The sequence below is a fragment of the Rhagoletis zephyria genome, unplaced genomic scaffold (genome assembly GCF_001687245.7).
Source record: "Rhagoletis zephyria isolate East Lansing unplaced genomic scaffold, Rhagoletis_zephyria_1.1 Rzeph_scaffold_01068, whole genome shotgun sequence".
Lineage (NCBI taxonomy): Eukaryota > Metazoa > Arthropoda > Insecta > Diptera > Tephritidae > Rhagoletis > Rhagoletis zephyria.
The window spans coordinates 27,073-49,913 of record NW_016158152.1 but is presented as its reverse complement, the minus strand read 5'-3'; the positions used below and the strand labels follow the sequence as shown (position 1 = coordinate 49,913).

Here is a 22,841-nt window from a genome sequence, read left to right as displayed (position 1 = left end):
TTGCCCCTTAGACTAAGAAATAAAGATATATTTAGTTTTTTGCCCCTACATTAAAATATGTTTTTTGGTCGTTAGCAGGTTTACACTCTAAGGCGACGTTATTAATTTTTGTCTATAGCTTGGCTAGTTGATTGATAATTGAAATTAATCAAATAATTGTATTAATGACTTAGTTAAAGATTTTTAATTATTTTTTAATCATTCAAATGGTGCTAATATTGATATTTAATCATTGCACGATTATCCAAAAAACATGTTTTTATTATTAACCATTATGATAATTTATCACTATTTAACAGGTCTGGTATTCGGTTTAATGATTTACAATATACCCAAACAAAAGTTATAATATTTTTTGTACTTTGTTGTATTAAAATGTCGAAGTCAAATAAAACCGGGCAGGAATAAATCGTTTTGTATGTACTTGGTACAAGTCTGGTCATTTTCGAACTAGTTCGGTTCAGTCAGGTAATTCTAGTTGTAAACTAGTATTTTTCCTGACTAGTTTGGGGTTTCACTGCAGGGTATATATGTATGTAGCGTTTTGGTATATCGCGTAGAACAATAACCAATTAAATCAAAAGCTACTTTTATTTTGGATAATTAATATTTATGCAGTTAATTAGTGCAATGTAAGTTCGAATGCGCGTGTGAGCCCTTTGAGGTGTTATCTCAGAAGAAAGATAAGTTGTTTGCCGTAGTATGGTGTGACCTAGAGCAATTACATTTCGAGTCTCGTTAACTGTGTCACCGACAGACAACATAAATTTTGAGAGGCTTAAAATACAATGAGAGACTCTACCGTACACTTTCGAACTTGTGAGTAAGTGGCCGCATTGCCACATGCCTCCCTTTGCCTTTTTTAGTATCTACATACATGTTAAACATTTTTCAAAATTCAAAGACATTAAAAATTTTACAAGTTCTAAAACAAATAAATGGTTTTACTCGATGGTAATTAAGCGGATTTCAAATGTCAGGTGCGAAACGCACGTGACGTGTTACACGGCTTGTAGTAGGCTCTTGAAGTGAAACATCAGCTGGCGGCTCGTCATGTATTTCATAAACAGGTTTGAGTCGATCCACGGACACCGGCGTACGTTGGCCTTGAATTTCCACGTTGAAATGTTTAGCGTGCCGGGACCTTGATATGGAGATGAGAATGATGGTCCAATTTGTCCTTGGCGAATTAATACGTGAGAGCAACTGTCCAATTCCCTGAAACGAAACATAGAACGCTTTCCATGCCGAGACGTTTCGGCTGGTGCCAGGTTATGGAAATGATTTTTTAAGTACTTGAGCAAACCGGGGATATGCTGGTCCTTATTTGCAGGGTTAATGAATTCGCCGGAGAGTCTAATCGGCTCGCCGTACACCAATTCTGAAGGCGTCGTAGATAAGTCGTTTTTCCAAGAAGCGCGTAGACCCATAAGCACTACTGGTAGTGCATCGTACCAGCTTTCGTTATGGCACAGCAATGCTGACTTCAATTGCCTGTGCAGGCGTTCAACGAGTCCGTTGGCCTGATGGTACGGTGTGGTCTTTAAATGACTGATGGCGAACAATTGTGAGAGTTGGCGAAACAAAGCAGACTCGAACTGTTCACCGCGATACGACGTTATTCTGAGTGGAACGCCATATCTGGATATCCAGTGATAAACAATCGCACGCGCAATCGTTTCCGTATTGCCATTTTCCAATGGAATCGCCGCTGGAAAGCGTGTGAAGCGATCGATTATGGTTAGGCATTGTCGAAACCCTTTTGAACATGGTAGCGCAATTAAATCGACGTGGATATGCTCAAAGCGCTGAGAAGGTAACTGGAATCGCGCAGGATTCGTAATAATATGGCGTTGGATTTTATTCCCCTGGCATTCAATACACGACCTCGCCCATTCGCGACAATCTTTATTAATGCCTGGCCAAACGTAACGATTGATCTGAAGTTTATGTGAACATCGTACACCTGGATATGAGAGAGAATGCAGCGAGTCGAATACTGCTCTTCTTAGCGGCGCATCAACGAAGGGCCGCACTGTGCCTGATGATGCATCGCAGTATAAGCTCGCGTTGTGCTCTGGAAAACTCAGCCTTTTTAACTGAAGCGTCGTATTAGGTGAAGCGATAAGTTGTTGTAGCTCTTCGTCTTTATCTTGAGCATCAGCTAACTGTTGAGCTGGCACAGCGAACGATGGCTTCGCTGCTAAGCAAGCACGTGTCTGTGGTGACAGTTGAGACTGCCATCTCGCTTTGATAACGTTGTCTGGTACATCAGGACAAAGGCTGCGCAAGTGGCGAAAAAATTGTGATGGTGTACGATCACCAATTTGTTCGCCATCTAAAAGTTGCAATAGTTTATAATAGTGTATGGCGTCGTTGATGAGGGGTAGAATTATATCCTCTACCTCCGCTGCGGACTGTGTGTCTATGAGCGATACTGCATGGAGGAACATATCGTTTTCGCTGGAAACGGATCAAATCCTAAATGGCGATTCTAGTTGCGCGAACCATAATGCAGGGCGCTCGGCGGAAAATGGAGGCGCGCGGTCACAGTGTTTGGTACCGATTGCGTCATTTGCGTAGACGAACCTGCCTCATTGCTTGTCTGTGGGGCGTCTTCATTCATGGCGGTCTAACTGCCTGTGCTACGTTGAAATACATGAAAGTTTGCAAAAAAATATACCCAGACGCAGAGGCTAGATTCTTCACGGGATCGTTGTGCTCCACCTGGAGAACTTAAGCTCGTCTCTTGTTACCGATGTACGTGGATAAAGAAAATTATCAAAAATTACGAAATTTGCAACTTTTGGTCGGGGTCACCAATGTAGCGTTTTGGTATATCGCGTAGAACAATAACCAATTAAATCAAAAACTACTTTTATTTTGGATAATTAATATTTATTCAGTTAATTAGTGCAATGTAAGTCCGAATGCGCGTGTGAGCCCTTTGAGGTGTGATCTCAGAAGAAAGACAAGTTGTTTGCCGTAGTATGGTGTGACCTAGAGCAATTACATTTCGAGTCTCGTTAACTGTGTCACCGACAGACAACATAAATTTTGAGAGGCTTAAAATACAATGAGAGACTCTACCGCACACTTTCGAACTTGTGAGTAAGTGGCAGCGTTGCCACATATATAAATATGTATTTATGGAAGATGTAATACAATATTGCACAGAGAGAATACGAGATCAAGAAGAAAGTTGAAATTGATAAAATCTTCGTTGATATAGAATTTATGAAAGCTCTTTGTTATAAATAAACATACTTACATACAAGCATACCACTGATATATATACATATGTATGGGTGATATCCCTCCAGTACTGCTGGAGTCAATCGCTAATTTTGAACCGCTACTGCACCTACTCCTTGGTAAGTAGCTACTATATTAACCCGTGGTAGTGCATATGATAGTGCAGAGTCGAACCAGTCGGAAGCAGAATAGCGAAAAACTACAACAGAGGGCGCCCATAAATCACGTAAGTGACTATCTTAGTGACTCCCGGTAGTGCAGAGACAGCCGATGATGACTACCGCCTAGGACATTGCCTTGTAAAAGTAATCGCTGAAATATACTGCAAGTAGTCGGTCGGTAATCAGAGTTGCCAGATGTAGGGATTTCGCCCCATTTTGGGGATTTATGAAACCATTTGGGGATAGATTTTTTCGTTTGGGGATGTGGGGATTTTATGGAGATTTTTGTTTGGTTTAAAACTTTGATATTGAAATTAAAACATATATTTTTTGGGCTGCCCACAAAAATTTCTCGAATAAATATTTTATTAGTACATCTTTTTTGCGCGATATGTTTGTAAGGTTTTCCTAACGCCGTCAAAGCATTATGTCTGCGTTGATTGGATTTCACTGAACAAACAATTTTCGCAACAACCTCCACGAAAGAAATTCTAAAAAATAAAGGGTATTCTTTAGCTATTTGAGACTTCTACATTATTACACTAAAAAAGTTTGATTAATTTTTGATTTCAAACTTTTATTTATGCTGTTTCTGTTGTAGATTGAATTATATTTTAAAAGAAAATTAGTAAAAATAAATAAATGAACATATGTTGTAAAAACATATAACTGTGAATTTTGGTGCTAAATCTCTGACCATAGTTGTACGTATAACCAAATGACCTCATGCATATATGTACATATGTAAATTAGACTGCATCACTCCCCATACAAAAAAAAATCTACTATTTTTCCACTGGAATTATAAAATCTATTATATTTTAAGACGTCCACCAAAATATTTCGGAAAAATATTAAGATTTTAAGTGAGCTGGACCCATTTGAAAATACCTCCAAAAATGGAATAAATATGAATAAAAATAGTTTCTTAAAGATTTTTTTTTGAAAAATTCTCCTCAAATGACAAAGCGGTTTAAGCTTAAAATATCTGCATAAAAATATTAAAAAAAAATAAATAAAAAATTTTGAACGGAATCGTAATGATGAAATTTTTGATGCTGTTTTTTAATTTTTTTTCAAAGATTGGTATAGGAAAAAATTGAAAAACTGAACCTAAACTCTTCCGATTTACACTTAAGAGNCAGAGTTGCCAGATGTAGGGATTTCGCCCCATTTTGGGGATTTATGAAACCATTTGGGGATAGATTTTTTCGTTTGGGGATGTGGGGATTTTATGGAGATTTTTGTTTGGTTTAAAACTTTGATATTGAAATTAAAACATATATTTTTTGGGCTGCCCACAAAAATTTCTCGAATAAATATTTTATTAGTACATCTTTTTTGCGCGATATGTTTGTAAGGTTTTCCTAACGCCGTCAAAGCATTATGTCTGCGTTGATTGGATTTCACTGAACAAACAATTTTCGCAACAACCTCCACGAAAGAAATTCTAAAAAATAAAGGGTATTCTTTAGCTATTTGAGACTTCTACATTATTACACTAAAAAAGTTTGATTAATTTTTGATTTCAAACTTTTATTTATGCTGTTTCTGTTGTAGATTGAATTATATTTTAAAAGAAAATTAGTAAAAATAAATAAATGAACATATGTTGTAAAAACATATAACTGTGAATTTTGGTGCTAAATCTCTGACCATAGTTGTACGTATAACCAAATGACCTCATGCATATATGTACATATGTAAATTAGACTGCATCACTCCCCATACAAAAAAAAATCTACTATTTTTCCACTGGAATTATAAAATCTATTATATTTTAAGACGTCCACCAAAATATTTCGGAAAAATATTAAGATTTTAAGTGAGCTGGACCCATTTGAAAATACCTCCAAAAATGGAATAAATATGAATAAAAATAGTTTCTTAAAGATTTTTTTTTGAAAAATTCTCCTCAAATGACAAAGCGGTTTAAGCTTAAAATATCTGCATAAAAATATTAAAAAAAAATAAATAAAAAATTTTGAACGGAATCGTAATGATGAAATTTTTGATGCTGTTTTTTAATTTTTTTTCAAAGATTGGTATAGGAAAAAATTGAAAAACTGAACCTAAACTCTTCCGATTTACACTTAAGAGGTGTCAATGGAAAGGTATTTTCTCACCCTTTTGCTAATAAACTCATTCAAAGGATGGAAGAGAAAGGTAGGATGAACGTTGAATTAAGATGTGTTGGTATTCGAAAAAACAAGACGGGAAACGAATGACGTTTTTTTTGGCCAGAAAAAAAACCAGTGGAAAATACTTTTCTACTGAGATCCCATAAGTCTAAATCAGAAGATTTTTGGCCCAGTTATTCAAGTTTTTCGTAAATCAATCTTTGAAATAAGTAAAAAAACAGCATCAAAACCTCATTCTTACGGTTCCGTTGAAAAGATTTTTAAATATTTGTAAGCCGATTTTTTAAGCTTAATCTAATTTGTCATCTGAGGGGACTTTTTTCAAAAAGTTCTTTAAGAAACTATTTTTATTCATAAAAAACTTAATTTTTAACTTAACTTAACTTAAAATATAATAAATTTTTTAATCCCGGCGGAAAAACCGCAACTTTTTTTGGTGATGCAGTCTAATGTACATACGTACGTATGTACATATACATATATAAATTTGTGAAATGTGAAAATGAGTTTATCAGGTAGTTACCGACTCATCAGTTNTATTTTATTAGTACATCTTTTTTGCGCGATATGTTTGTAAGGTTTTCCTAACGCCGTCAAAGCATTATGTCTGCGTTGATTGGATTTCACTGAACAAACAATTTTCGCAACAACCTCCACGAAAGAAATTCTAAAAAATAAAGGGTATTCTTTAGCTATTTGAGACTTCTACATTATTACACTAAAAAAGTTTGATTAATTTTTGATTTCAAACTTTTATTTATGCTGTTTCTGTTGTAGATTGAATTATATTTTAAAAGAAAATTAGTAAAAATAAATAAATGAACATATGTTGTAAAAACATATAACTGTGAATTTTGGTGCTAAATCTCTGACCATAGTTGTACGTATAACCAAATGACCTCATGCATATATGTACATATGTAAATTAGACTGCATCACTCCCCATACAAAAAAAAATCTACTATTTTTCCACTGGAATTATAAAATCTATTATATTTTAAGACGTCCACCAAAATATTTCGGAAAAATATTAAGATTTTAAGTGAGCTGGACCCATTTGAAAATACCTCCAAAAATGGAATAAATATGAATAAAAATAGTTTCTTAAAGATTTTTTTTTGAAAAATTCTCCTCAAATGACAAAGCGGTTTAAGCTTAAAATATCTGCATAAAAATATTAAAAAAAAATAAATAAAAAATTTTGAACGGAATCGTAATGATGAAATTTTTGATGCTGTTTTTTAATTTTTTTTCAAAGATTGGTATAGGAAAAAATTGAAAAACTGAACCTAAACTCTTCCGATTTACACTTAAGAGGTGTCAATGGAAAGGTATTTTCTCACCCTTTTGCTAATAAACTCATTCAAAGGATGGAAGAGAAAGGTAGGATGAACGTTGAATTAAGATGTGTTGGTATTCGAAAAAACAAGACGGGAAACGAATGACGTTTTTTTTGGCCAGAAAAAAAACCAGTGGAAAATACTTTTCTACTGAGATCCCATAAGTCTAAATCAGAAGATTTTTGGCCCAGTTATTCAAGTTTTTCGTAAATCAATCTTTGAAATAAGTAAAAAAACAGCATCAAAACCTCATTCTTACGGTTCCGTTGAAAAGATTTTTAAATATTTGTAAGCCGATTTTTTAAGCTTAATCTAATTTGTCATCTGAGGGGACTTTTTTCAAAAAGTTCTTTAAGAAACTATTTTTATTCATAAAAAACTTAATTTTTAACTTAACTTAACTTAAAATATAATAAATTTTTTAATCCCGGCGGAAAAACCGCAACTTTTTTTGGTGATGCAGTCTAATGTACATACGTACGTATGTACATATACATATATAAATTTGTGAAATGTGAAAATGAGTTTATCAGGTAGTTACCGACTCATCAGTTCTGTAGTCGCTCCCCCGTACTGCAGGTATAATACAGTATTGAACAGAGAGAAGACGAGAGTAAGAGGAAATGCCGAACAAATAAATTAAGCTTGCTATTTTGCAAACAAAAGATGGTATTTTTAGAGTCCGACCGATTCCAATTTTTTTTCAGGTACCGATGTCGATGCCGATTAATCGGCTTATGGGGAACGAATCGGCCGATGCCGATGCCGATACCCATGCCGATTCCATAAAAAATTACAAATAAATGTATTAATTCATCAAATCAGTTCATTTCACGGAGTTTAAACAAAAACAAAAGAAAAGAAATAATTGAATTAATTGGCTTGTTATGAAACATTACATACACATATATGTACATACATACATATGTACGTGTAAAAATATACGTACATATATCACATTTATGTACATTACATAAAAGACTTTTTTTATGGTGCTAAGCAAAAAATATTTAGGAACATAAAATTTCATTTAGTTTTGTACTAAAATACACTCTTTTGCACTCAATGCAAAAGAACTTATATGCTAGGTATATATGTACATACATATAGTGGTCCACAAAATAAAAGAATTGCGATATTTTGACCGACTTTGTCTTTTTTAGTTAATGTTTATTATTTTTTTTTTATAAAAGTCTAGCTGGTATACAACAAGCACCATATAAATTCAGATTTCAAACTTTGTACAAAAATTTGAAAATTCTGCTTATTTTCACCAAAATTTCAAACTTTATAATCAGAATTTTGGTATGCAGTTTTGTAGACCATTTTATTCTAGTATAATGAAGTGCAAGCTTCAAGCTGTATAAAATCCCGTTAATTTTTGGCAATTTTTTTTTGCTGGCAGTGTTCTCCATATAAAAGAAAATTGTCGCACATACTTTTGTATGGAAAAAACGTGAAACACCTTCAACAAAAAAAAAAAACATTTTTGTGAGCCCTCTGCAAATCATTTTTAATGTTGTCTGTCGCTTCACCTGAAGATTTGAAAAGAAATTCCAAAGAATCGGCAAAGAATCGGCGAAAAAAGGCCGATGCCGATGCCGATGCTCAATTTTGTGCCGATACTAGCCAATGCCGATGCCGATTAATCGGTCGGACTCTAGGTATTTTATATGTATTCATGAGTTCAACGTAAACTAAGCGGCAGATGAAGCAGAACCATAGATTATATTTCTAAAAGAAAACCTACAAAACTCAAGCGAATACTGACGCGGAATATAGTAAATGCGTTGACTTCGGTATTTTCGTAACATCAAACCTAACTTATTAGACTACCATACTGAGTCGGACGAACCCTAACTGCCACCTGAAGTAACTAAGGGGTGGTATTTTCTTTCTTTTTTTTCCCGGCTAAAGACTTCTTTTTTGTTGAGACTCTATATCTCAGGGGTGAGTCGTTCCCCACGTTCTTCTGATTTTACCACCTAATCTCTGGCCGGACGCCTTGCGAAGACAGTTAACCCTTCCTGTTCACTTCTGTGACGAGTCGTGAAGTGAAGCAGGTTTGTTATGGGTTACTGTTTGCCGCACAGAAATCTAAATATTTTATTCTTCGGCGTATAGTGCACCCGGTAACGTGGCAGAAAAATTCACCATTTAATATTGTCCAGAGCGTACGGCAACGCTAAAACTGCCAATGAGACTCTGCCATCTTGACAATTCTTGGCGTGGTTGCCACGACAGGGAACATTGCGGCCAGGACATAAAAAGGGCAAAAGCGGAAAAGAGAAGACTACACCTTTTAGACAAGCCACACTATAGGACTATTACGTGACAGGATCTCATTGGTGGCGCGAACTGCTGTTATAAAATTTCCGCGAAACTGCCGTTACAAAAATCACGCGAGACTCCCGTTACCGAATTGCGCGTGATATAGAGCTGGCCCCGTGGCCCAAAAATCGATATGTCATGCAGCGCTCAGTATAACTAAAACTTTTTAACAAAATCATTTTCCCTTTTCCTAACAAGCAATTATTAATTTTTTCTCAAAAGTTTCCGATATCATTCCTTCCGATTTTCAGAATACTTAGCATAGGTAGAGCCTTGTTAGCATTCTCTCAAACTAAGCTTTTCAACAATAGTCGATAAAGACAGTAAATAAAATGTAACATTAGGTTTCCTGAAATAGAAATAACAAATTAATAAGTTTTGACGCCCTGATCTACATTTACATCGCGTAAATCGGTTATGTAAATTTCAAAATCAACCTTACTTGCTTATAAAATTTAAGAAAACACAAATAAACCCAATCGGACTGCATGACATATCGATAACACTGCAGCATCTCTAACAGGCCATCAAATGAAACTGCGCAATTGGCAAGGATATATAAACCTGCTGGCAACCCCATAGTCGGCCATTGGTGTTTCTGATTGCTGGCGAAAAGTGCTAATTTATAAACGCGTTTGGGAAAAGTACCATCTACGCACGGGAACTTTTCAAAACGCGGTATATCACACGAAATACATGTGATAAGTGGATTGGGTTTACAAATTTGGAGGTAGTGGTAAACGTAAGTCAACAACAAATTCCATATTAAATATTCCCATACTACTGAGCACGTCCCTTTCCATTTTCAGCAAAATCACAACAGCCGGCATAGCACCGGCAAATTAACAGCACCGATAAGTCCGCCACAACGGGCATAGGACCGGTGAGTCAAGTCGCCAACACCGGGGAGTCAACCACCGGTTACCACAACAACCGCCGGTTACCAGAGTAGCACCGGTAAGTCAGCACAACAGCCGGCATAGCACCGGTAAGTCCGCCACAAGGGACTACAACTCCAAGCTCAGAAAAAGTAATTGATGCGGCGTTTTCAAGATATTTTAACACCCTTGAGTCACAGGTATATAGTAATATATTTTACCAATCATACATATCTAATTATTGTAATTAGAAAAAGAGATTAGCCATACAAAATTATAATTATAAAATAATCTCAGCTTAACCCCATAACTTTTCGGTCTCCAGCCTAACTTTAGTTTAGATTATAATTTCGAAGAAGAGGAGGAATGTGAAATGTAAAAGTAAACACAAATGGATACAAGGGGTTTCTAGAGGTATTTTTAATAAAATAATAAGTTAAAATATATTTAAATTGCTAATATGTATAGCAAAAAAGGTGATCACGATGGCACAAAGAAGAAACTTAACTTATTGAGTTGTGAGAATAACAAGCACAACAAATTTGATAGCTAAGGAGCTGTAATTGAGATCATATTTTTATGTAACGTACTTTTATACTTTACCGTACGCATATGTATGTTTACACGTGAGTGAAAATCTCTCAAGTGTTCCACCCAAAATTGGACGGTCAAGATTTTTTCGCACAAATCACTTTATTCGGTTTACAACCATAAAAAAATATAATTTGAACAATTTGGAAAAGTTCGGATTTTTACAAGAATTTTATGAACTTTTTTGGTAAATTCAGTAATTATTTATAATCCACTGATTCTTAGCATGTAACTCGCTGATTTTTTCCACAATAATAGCTAATTAGACACGCTTTAGCCTGATTGTTTAAATTTTTCAAATAATCATTATTTTGCATAAAATTTTAAATTTTTTAACAATTTTTTTAAAACAAATGGAAATATTTATTACTTCTCGATCAGATTTTTCAATTGTTTACATGGAATATCAATCCTTATTCTGTAATACATTACTTAAAAGAAAAAAAAACGGAAACTTGCACCGAGTCTGTAGTTATTAATTTTTGCGCTCCTGCCACGGGTGCTTTTGCCCTCATGCCGCGTGCCGCGCGGTCTCGCAGCGAGCGTGATGCAACCAGAGAGCGCAAAAAAAATAAAATTTATTTATAAACATAACATGTATGGATTTTGCCTTTACAGAAAAAAATAAAGAAAGAGGATAGTATAATCGTTTGTGCCGCAGAAAAAAACATCTAAGCACTTTTTAACACCCCCAAAATAGTTTGCTACTTGGAGCAGTTATGCTGTATACCTGAACGAAATATATTATTGATGAAAAAATATATTTGTGAATTGTTGTTGAAGAACATATCGTCACTAGACACGAATAAAGTCGCGCTAGTGTTTCGACGGCATCATTTCTTAAATCTCTTTGGGGTATTTACATACCGTTACACCCGCAAACATAGTTGGGTGCGAAAATAAGTTTACGCGTCCTTCTTCGCCGTCAAATATTTTAACGCGTCTTCCTTCGCCGTCAACTATATTAAGAGTCTTTCTTCGCAGAAGTTTTCTTCAAACGCCTTTTTACGCGGTCAACGTTTGAGCTTGCGCCTTTATTCGTGTCTAGTGACGATATGTACATATGTATGTATGTATATGTATATGTAGATATGGGAAATTTGCGTAAACAAACAATAGAGGCCGGTCCACATACCTACAACTTTGGCGTTGCGTACGCACGTTAAAAATATGCTTTCTAAAATGAAGCTTGGCAGAGAATGCTTTGGCCACTAAATTAACATATTACCGATAGATACATTAATATTTAATATCAATAATTGAATGAAAATGATATTTCTTGTCCTCATTTGATAAAAGGCAAAAATGTTTATCATAATTTTATCTACTTGCAACAGCTGACGACCGACGAACGCGATCTTTCTGATTTCTGTTGGCGTTGCCAAATTTTGGCTATGTGCACGGCTGCATTGAAATTCGACGCCAACGCAACGCCAAAGTTGTAGGTATGTGGACCGGCCTCTATTCTTTCTTTACGCAAATTTCCCCATATCTACATATATGTACATACACATACATATGTACATATGTCCAAGAACAACAATCCACAAATACATTTTTTCACCAAGGATTATATTTCGTTCAGGTACACAGCATAACTGCTACAAGTTGCAAACTAATTTGGGGATGTTAAAAAGTGCATAGTTGTTTTTTGTTTCTGCGGCACAAACGATTATACTATCTTTTTATTTATTTTTATCTGTAAAAACAAAATCCATGCATATATACATGCATACGTACATATATAAATATGCATGTTATTTATGTATACAACTTTAAAAAGATTGTACTAAATAATCTATGCTTATGTTTATAAATAAATTTTATTTTTTTTTGCGCTCTCTGGTCCGCGCGGCATGCGACATGAAAGCTCCCGTGGCAGGAGCGAAAAAAATAATAATCCGTGTTTTTTTTCTTTTGAATAATGTCTTATAGAATAAGGATTGATATTCAATGTAAACTATTAAAAAATCTGATCGAGAAGTAATAATTATATCCACTTGTTTATAAAAAATTAAAACAAAATTTAAAATTTTATACAAAATAATGATTATTTGTCTAATTAACTATTATCGTGGAAAAAATCAGCAATATACATGCCATGAATCAGTGGATAATAAATAATTACTGAATTCGTCAAAAAAAAGTTAATAACAATAACTCTTGTAAAACTTCGAATTTTATAAAATTGCTCAAATTATATTTCTTTTATAGTTGTAAACCGAATCAAGTGATTTATGCGAAATTTTAAATTTTTTTTAAATTCCAAAGAAATTTCCTTTCTTATTTCATATGTTTGAAATTACAAAGTTCTTAAAAATAAATTCTGACGTCAGAGAGAAAAAATAAAAATGCCACTTTAAATAATACAGTAGGTTTCAAACCCATTTATTACTTATTTTGTGGTGGGTGAGCTTCTCAAACTATATATAAGCATTTTTTTCGATTTGGGTTGTTGAAAAGTAATGAACATCTAAATCCCGGGACTAATCTGGGTATTGTGAGAATGACATCCCGAAAATCTCGGGATTGTAAACAACGTAAAATTTACATCCCTAGTACTTACCGTTATGTATAATTATGGTGACAATCCGCCCTTTATTTTAAAGGACAGTCCTTTATTTTAACACCCTGTCCTTTATAATTTTTTTCAAAATAAAGGACGCCTTTTTGCCTTTATTTCTTAAACTGTCCTTTAAATCGGCTCTGCATTTTTCAGAGGTAAACTTTTAAACGCAGAATATGAAAAATAAAAATATCCCTTATTAAATATAATGAAAACCTTCCCGAGTTTGTTTCGCATCCCACTTGAGGGTTTCGCTTTAATCGGTTATCTTTGTACAATCTATAAAGCACAGGAAAAGTTGTGCTCAGGATCGTGTTGCTCGCTGAGTTTCCAGTTTCACTGAAAGCGAACAATAAACCCCCTTCTGCACAGTGGTTCAAAACTGGCATTTAGTGTTCATAATTCACTGAAGCCTTCAGTTTTCACTTCATTTGATTAATATATATTTTTTTTTTGTGAAAGCTTCCAATATTTGCAAGAGACCAGTTGAGCCTCATATCTGAATTTTTATTTGATCATATTGAATTTTTCTGTGCAAACTGCAGAAAAAGTAGCAATTTTGAAGAAAATGTATTCTCCTGTTCCAGTTAATAAATTTTTAATAACAAAAACTAGTTGCAAAAAATTTTATGGTTCTTTCAAAACAAAAAAAAAATACACAAAAAAAAAATTTGAAATGTTATAAAAAGATGTTCACCAAAATAAGTCTTTTTTTTTGCTTTTTAGTAAAAATTGGTTGAAAAGGGAAGACTCCGGTGGATTATGAACATTAAATTCCAATTTTGAACCACTGTGTGCTGGCTTCGTCGAAGTCCTTGAAAAGGATTTGGCTTCATTTTTCGCTAGAGCATTGGAAATTGGGCAATTAAATAATATAAAATACTTGATTTAAATTACGATGTGGGTAAGGTACTTTTGTCATACAAGTTGTATGTACGTATTCCCAAATCATTTAAAAAAAAAATTATCCTTTATATTAAGTTGGTTAATATGGTCTCCGTTGTATAATGTGCATGCCCAATTAAATATATACAAAAGTACATACAGTGGTCAAAAAATTATAGCCGAACCACTTTTTGCCAAGTTTTAACATATTATTTTTGCAGTTATTTAATTTTGGTTATTTTTTTTTATAAAAATATAGTTCCAACTTTTTGCAATACTAAAAAACATTCAACAAACTTTCGTACAAAATTTCAAGCTTTTTTCAAATTCAAAAAAATCAACCCTAACTTTTAGCCATTTGAAACATGTACTTTGTTCTACTAGAATTCAATGAGCTACAAAACTCCATACCCAGAATCTGATTAAAAACTCGAAGTTTTTACGAAGATTTATTGATATTTTTTTAAATTGCATAAATTTTTAAATGACACTCACTCGATTGCTACATTTGTACAGATTTGTGCATTTTTATATTAACCTATTATTATACCCGAGCGCACTTGTGCACAAGGGTATTATAACTTTGTTCACATAACGGTTGTTTGTAACAGGCAAAACGAATCGAGATAGATATAGACAAATGTATACATAAATGATCAGAATGAAAAGAGAAATCGATTAAGCGGTGACTGTCTGTCCGTCCGTCCGTCCGTCCGTCCGTCCGTCTGTGCACACGATAACTCGAGTAAAAATTAAGATATCTTAACGAAACTTGGTACGTGTACTTCTTTCGGGCGGAGGACGTATGGTATTGAAAATGGGCAAAATCGGACAATAACCACGCCTACCTCCCATATAACGGTAATTTTCAGAAATACGAAAACTGCGATATTTTAGTAACTACTGAAGATTATTCACTCAAAATTGATATTTACAATAAGTTTTAGACGAAAAATAAGAATATTATAAATTTTTGGAAAATGGACGTAGCCACGCCCACTTATGGTTACATGTGTATATCTTGGTAACCGCTGCACCAATTGCTTCCAAACTTGGCACAGTTGTTAACCTTGGTATAACATACGAAATAGCCGAAAATTTTTAAAATCCTACAATAACCACGCCCACATCCCATAAAACGGTAATTTAGAGAAATACGAAATCTTCGATAAATCAGTAATTATTGAAGCTAATTTATTCAAAATTGATGCTTGCAACAATTCTTTACCAAGAAATACGTTTATGATAAAATTTTGAAAAATGGGCGTGGCACCGCCTACTTGTGATCACATATATGTATCTCGGTAACCGTTCTACCAATTTGTGCCAAACTCGGTGTGGTTATTGCGCTTGCCGCATAGAAGCAAAACGTTGAAAATTATTGAAATCGAACTAAAATTACGACCGCTTTTCATATAACAGTGATTTTCAGAAATGCTTGAAACTTCAATATTTCGAAATTTAAGGACGCTAATTTACTCAAAAGTGATACACCCCGGTTTACCATGTAGCGGTAGCTTTCGGAAAGGTGAAAAACATATATTTAATACTTGCGCCGGGTATTTAATGTTCGGCTCAGCCCGAACTTAGACTTTCTTACTTGTTTTTATATTGGTATTGGTAAAATTGTCCCAATATTTTTATTTTGTAGTCAAAAGATTGTTACAATGCAGCAAACTTCTATTGAAAAATTTCAACAAATTGTCATAATTGAGGTACGATTTGCACCAAATTTCGGCAAATACCCAATCGTGTGGCACTGCCTTTGAACTTGTATTTATACGGATGTTGTTAAAGAATGAACTATAAAAAACTAACCAAAATTAAATAATAAAAATAATATTTTAAAACTTGCCAAATTTGGTACGGCAATAATTGTTTCGATTACGGTACATAAGTTGACTATGATTACTCGGCCGTGCAATGCCACTAATATTTGACTTACAAACAAAATACGGGCAGGAATTTCAAAACTTCAACCCTGTTTGTGTGAAATATTTTGTTTTTATCAGTATTTTCCCTTTAATCAATCTATGTTGAAATAACAGTTAAAATAAGAAAATATTTTGTCAGAACCCCCGAAAAAAAATCCTGGCTACGGCCCCGATGGCAACCGTTTGCATTTTATTGCAGTGAATTTACAAAAGCACCGAATATGCTATTGCAAGAGCATGTGCACAAGATCCTGAACAGCCCCATTAATTGGAAAAATCCGGGACATACATACATACAAGTGAAATTAATTTTTGCCCAAAATAATTTTGAATCCAGAATTTTACTTTCCAGAATTTTAATTCTATATCACTTGGTTCTTATGTAAGGTGACCAGAATTTTTTAAAATTCCAGGACAAATTCTCGACATTGAAAACACAAAAATTTATTTATTTTTTTAAACAATAAATAACGAATAAATTAACAATTCAAAGCTGCTCTAAACACAAGTCAGGCAAGTTAATAGTACACTGCGTCGCATAATTATAGTACCGCCATATATTAACAAGTTTTGACTATTTATTTTTAAATTATTTAATTTTCATTGTATTACTTGCAAAAGTAATTAATTGCTTTTGTTCTTCAAAGTCTTCGTCAAAGTTCGACTATAATTTTGTATCAATGCTATACCTCGTTCAGCAATATCATTATCATATTTAATACTCTTAATCCTCAAGTAGCACACTGGTGTATAAATTGGTGTAAATTTATGGATTTTGGTACAAATCTGATTAGATTGAATAAAAAAAGAACGTTTTGGTGTGTTTGTTATTCCACCAGTATTTCTTTCAAATAAAAATTCTACCTTTAACATTTTGGTACTATTTATTCATTGAGATTAGTACGAAAACTACACCAGCTCCTAAAATGCGCCACTTCTTTCATTTGGTTCACAAATAGCTCCACGTTAACAAATGTAATTAAATTTATTCAGGCGACATTCTGAGTAGTGATGTGCTGAATTCTCGGTACCCAATACTTGAAAAAAATTTCGGTACCCAATACTTCCTTTTCGGTACCCGATACCGATTCGACACACTAAGCTTTCGTCATTATATCTGTGCCATTCAATTCAAGTAGCTTAATTCACTTTAGATGGTTTGACTTTGAATTAAAAAAAAAAATCAGTTTCTTTTGAAATTGTTTTATATTTTAATTAAGATTCTATTATAGGGGCATCTTGAAATACATCTTTGGCTAGTTAAACGTTGAAATATTGTTTGGGAATCCAATGAAATGTGGCTTTAAAGGGAAAAGGACCTATCTCGACATAGGCTACTTTTGGGGGTAAAAATTATTGATATTTTATAAGACATCGCCTAAAAACCCAAAATGTACAAATAAGACGGTCCTTTCTCAAGAGATGAGCAATGTGTTTGTATGTATGTAGTTAAATGTGTGCGTCGAACAAGGCAGGCAATTAAATCTGCACAATAATGATCAAGGCGAATTTAATAAGGTGGTGTTAGCCGTATATAAGTAAAAAATTACACTTACAAATTATACGCAGATATTCATACTGTCATTAGTATGAACTACAACAAACACGTAATTTTGATGTAATGTCCTCCACGGCGAAAAATTCAGATACGTCGGTTACACCACCTTATTAAATTCACCCTGATACTGATGTCGCAAAACACACTCTCGCCTTCTTTTACTTATCGCAACCGTCTTTCCAATTGCAATAGTTCTGGTGGCAATATTATTTATTTTTAATAGCTGACATTATATGTATGTGTACATATAACTCAGATTTTTGGCTGTTGCGCGCTCTTATTAGAAATTCCAAGATTTCGGTACCGAGCATCGAAAGTATTTGATACTTTTTAAATCGGTACCGAGTATCGATCAATACTTAAAAGTAGCGACTCAGCACATCACAAATTCTGAGAGCAATTGACAGTGGACCAAAGAATTCACCAAAAAATGAATATTGAATACACCACACAGTAGCTTTGTTTCTTTACAGATAGGCGCATTTACACAAGGTAGTGTTAGCCGAATATAAGTAAAAAATTACAAAAGCAAATTACAAGAAACACATAATTTTCACGTTATGCGGTGAAAAATTCAGCTGTTGCTCCAACATTAGACAGATTAGGCACAGCTACTTTGATTTGCTTCTTTTACATATTTTTGTATTTTTTGATAAAAATGGGCGATTTATTTAATTTGATAAAGTGTGGCAAAACCTGAGTATTTGTGAACAATTTTTAAACATAAAATGCGATTAAAAATTCGCAGCAAATACATATGTTCAGTTGTCAATAGCATCGGTCAGGTGTTTACTAGCTAGTTTCTGCTAGTTTGCGTTTCTTGACTTTTTCTATATTTCACTCGCTGTGAGCGTAATTCTGTAATTCTTCCCATTCTTCTTCCTGATAATGATCTGCTAGGAAAGTAAAGAAACAAAGCTAGTGTGTGTGTACATAATACACTGCCTGTTTTAATATGAGCTTATTATACATACCACAAGTAGAGCTGCTATCGGTGTTGCCGTTTTGATAAATTGGTGGTTTCATTCACATCATTCAGGGCTATTCTGGTTTTAGTAGGAGAAGAGATGTTTAATTTATTATATAAATATGTACATATGTATGTATATTTATTTATTTGGGCTTTAAGTATGAGAAAAAGCTTTATTTAACAAACTGCATAATTTTTATTTGCTTGCACAGCGATAAACATCAAAGACTGTGTAAATGTTGGTAAGAAGCGATTTTTATGTATTCTCGCTACGCTAATACGTTAGGTTGTAAACTTAGCCTAATACTGAAACTCTGCTGGACGCCATATTAAAGCTGTATGACTATTATTTAACTAATTTAAGAATTTCATTATGTACATTGGCTCAACTATGCCACTTTCCAACCTTTTTTAAACAGCGCATCTCTTAAAAATTTAATAATGGCGAAAAAATCATTGCTTTCAAAATATAAGTTTTTCCAGATTTATTTAAAAATTTTCAAATCCTTATAAATTTTGAGGCGCTCGAGTTTTAGAGGGGATAGTACCGAAATTCACTCGACAGAATGTACCTCGTTTTTAAATTAGGAACTCACAATCATATATATTCGCGATTTTCTTGCCTGCATATTACGAAAAGGAATGCTGAGATTTATAAAAAGAATTCCAAGTCGCGCAGATTAAAACAGAGCTTCGGTGTAAATTTTATGTCTGAGTTAATTTTAAATTTGATTAGTAGTAAATTTTATTCCCCGAATCCTTTTGCACTCTTCACACTCATGAAAATATATTTATGCTAGAATATGATGTAAATTCTTTACCATTATGGCGTATGATTTGAGCCAATACCTATACGTATTTTACACCAACGGAGTTTATATTATGTTCTAGAAGCAAGAAAACATGTACACCACTGGCATAATATATATGCCGAAAATCAGTAAAAAAAAATTGACGGTAGGTGTAAATAATGCCCGAAAAAGCGGTATAACCTTTACACTGAATCGAAATAAACTGTTCAAAAACTGCCCTTAGAAATGGCATATTTTTTATATTGAAAATGTATATCACGCCGATGAAAAAAATACACAAAATATTTTGGTGTATTTTTGACTTTTGTGCTACTTGAGTCGTCCCTAAGACAACCAACTTCAGGGGCATTTTTTAGAGAATTAATGCCCTACAAGAATATGCACAGGAAAAACTTGTATCACTCTTATATAACTTTCTTAATGGTTCAAGATTTATAACATTTTTAATAAAAACAAATTTTTTTACATGTTATTTACATAGAAAATTTCAAATGGTCACCGACACCTTTTAAAATTTAAATAAAAATGTTTCCAAATGGGAGAGTTTCCTTCTCAGTAAATAGGTCATTTTAAGGCCATAAATTCGCTAGGTTAGTTATTTTGGATCGTCCTAATAAATATATGTATATATATATGCACAAGAATTACTCGTTTAAAGTAATAAGTATAAGTGGAAAAATTTCTCGGAAAGCCCGCCTCCTCCCCAAAAAAATTCTGCATCCGCCGCTGGGCCTGTGTTATTTTTGATTATGCACTTGGCCGTGAAATAACATTTTCTAAAACTCAACAATTTTTATTGAGCTTGAGGCCGTTTTTAATGTGAAACTATTGTGGAAAAGCAACAGTAATTAAAAAAATGGTAGAAGTGATAGCTATTTCGGAAATCACCACATTTCCTCATCAGACTTCTTTAGCGGGAACCGATCCGACGACCCCAGCTGACTCAGCCAGTTGCCTACGCACTGTGCTAAGTTCACCTTAATTCTTGTTGCAGAATATAGTTGTTATAAGGCCATAAATAACAAAAATTGTTTAAGCATATATGCGCTCCAATGCAATGAATATACCGGTTGTAAGCTATCTTACAAATGCTTTTATCAAGATTAAAAATCCCTGCACACAAATATTACCACCAGGGGCGCACTCAGGAATATATATTGGAGTGGAGTTATACTTTTGAAGATATATTACCTGAAAATATTGAAAATTCGCTTCAGATAATATGCTCTTTAAAACACATTTCTGCAAGTTTTATGTACAGTTTGAAATAAATAACTAAACTTTTTAAAGTTTCATAAATTGCACTTTATTCACATAAAATTAACAAAGAACTCAAATATTTTTAACCAACTTCAAAAAGGGGAGGGGGAGGTCATCAATTCTTCGTAATATATTGAGGAGGACAAATCACTTTTGAGGAGGACAATCCTCCTCAAAGGAGGACGGTTTGCCAGCTTATTCGTATGTTATGTTTTAATTTTTTTCCAGAATTTTCAACCGAATACTGCTGTGTACGTTATTGATCTTTTAAACATTTATAGGTACACATTGTGTATATACTTACTACTGGGTATATGATCCTGGTGCTGAATTTGAGCGCCCAGGCCGCGTAAAGTGGCCCAAACGATCAATACCACAGGGTTTTGATTGTGCTAAACCTTCGCTTCCGTACGGATTTCCAAATGAATGTTTTTTAAGCATTGTTTTTATTAAAATGAGAGTGTCTAATTTCGGAATACTCTGCACGACAGAATTCATGTCTTCTGCACTAACTTTCAGCAAGCAACAATTCTCACTCTCATTGGGAAGGGAGTATCTTCCTTCTTTGGTTACCCAAGTATGTTCCTAAATTAATATTAAAACACATTAATGGCTGGTGCTATGATCTCTAGAATCATACAAACCTTTAACTGCTGCAATGTAATCCTGAAGGAAGGATTTTTGTTCAGTATATTAAAAATACAGTCTTTTAGCTGTTCACTAATTCTTGGAGAGTCTTTAAGAGCCAGCGGATCAGCTTTTATCTTTTCATACAGAATTGGAATCGAGTTTGCAATAAATGGTACGTTTCCATAAACAAGTGCATAAAGCGTTATTCCCAAAGACCATATATCGGCAGCTTTCCCGCAATATACATACTAAAACGATAAAAAATATGGATAAATGAGCTACAAATGTGAAAATATATAATACAAAATAAAGTTGTTAAATATCATTCAGTAGAGTCAAATTAGGGTGAAAAATTGTTAAAGTGACGATCAGTTGCGGGGATTGTAATATTTGATTTACAGGAATCAGACGGTTGTGGATTCGTCGTAATTATACTTGGTAGTTAAACCGCAAGAAGATAATGTTCCATTTCATTACAAGTTTTTTGTTCGGAAGTTCATACACTGTGGGAAAAAATATTAAATTCAATCAGAAACGTAATTGATCTTACTATAAACGTCAACGAAAGTACTGTATATTGGCAAATATTCAATTCAATTACGCGCATATTAAAATGACCGCGTTCGTTCTGAAAAAGCATACTTGGAGTGTATAATCAAGATAAAAACCAAAAAATATATATATATATTTAACTAGCTTATACCCGCAGGTTTCACCCCGCGCTTTTATACAAATATGAAAAATAATTTAATGATGTTAGATTTTATTTCTGTGCCCATTTCGTTATAGCTCGTTATTTTTTATGCGAGTTAAGGTATTTAGGCCGTCTAACACTATGAAATTATCAAATCTCGTCTGCGCGCTAGGCATACGAAAGATATCAATCCCTCTAAGTTTACCTTAAAATGGTTCCAGGTATAGGACGCGTGAACGTGTAACCTTCTTGGAGGTGCCACGTCGGGTTTTAATATTTCAAACTGAAATTTAGTAACCTGGCCTTGATAAAATACCATTTCTCATTACTGTAGCAAATGCCTCAAGAGAACTTTAGATTATAAGGCCGAACCCGGCTTCACTTTTCCATTTAATGAAATTTATTCTGTCACTACGGCACTTATAAAATAAATCTCCATAACAAATTTAAAATACTTCGAGAGATTTTCTATCCTTCCAGAGATGTGTATTAAGAAGTTTTTAGTATGTATGGGAGGCGACATGCCTCCTTTTTTAATAACTCACATTTTTTCCATGAGCAATTGATACATTTTGCATACACAACTCCATACCAAGTTCCAGTATTCTTCCACAAAAACTTCCAGGGATATGTGGCAAGAAAACGTAAATTTTTACTGGAAGTGCCACGCCCATTTTTCTTATAACCCTAATCTTCTTCCATGAATTTAGAATTGATTTTACATACCCCAGTACCAAGTCCCAGTACTCTACCTTGAACACCTTTAGAGATAAGCAGTATAAAACAGTAAATTTGTACGGGAGGAACCATGTCCCCTTTTCGAATAACGCAAATT

The 22,841-nt window shown here is 33.8% G+C and overlaps 1 protein-coding gene across 1 annotated transcript in view; it reads right to left on the bottom strand.

Moving 5' to 3' along the window:
- LOC108362684 (calcium/calmodulin-dependent protein kinase kinase-like) overlaps positions 1-21,786 on the bottom strand; it is a 76,791-nt gene extending 55,005 nt beyond the window's left edge. The window contains exons 1-3 of the mRNA XM_017615773.1: positions 21,748-21,786; positions 21,327-21,560; positions 20,987-21,267 (exon numbers count right to left, since the gene is read on the bottom strand). Coding sequence (XP_017471262.1) covers positions 20,987-21,267; positions 21,327-21,560; positions 21,748-21,786 — 554 coding nt within the window. The remainder of the gene's footprint in view (positions 1-20,986; positions 21,268-21,326; positions 21,561-21,747) is intronic.
- Between the last annotated feature and the right edge of the window lie 1,055 nt (positions 21,787-22,841).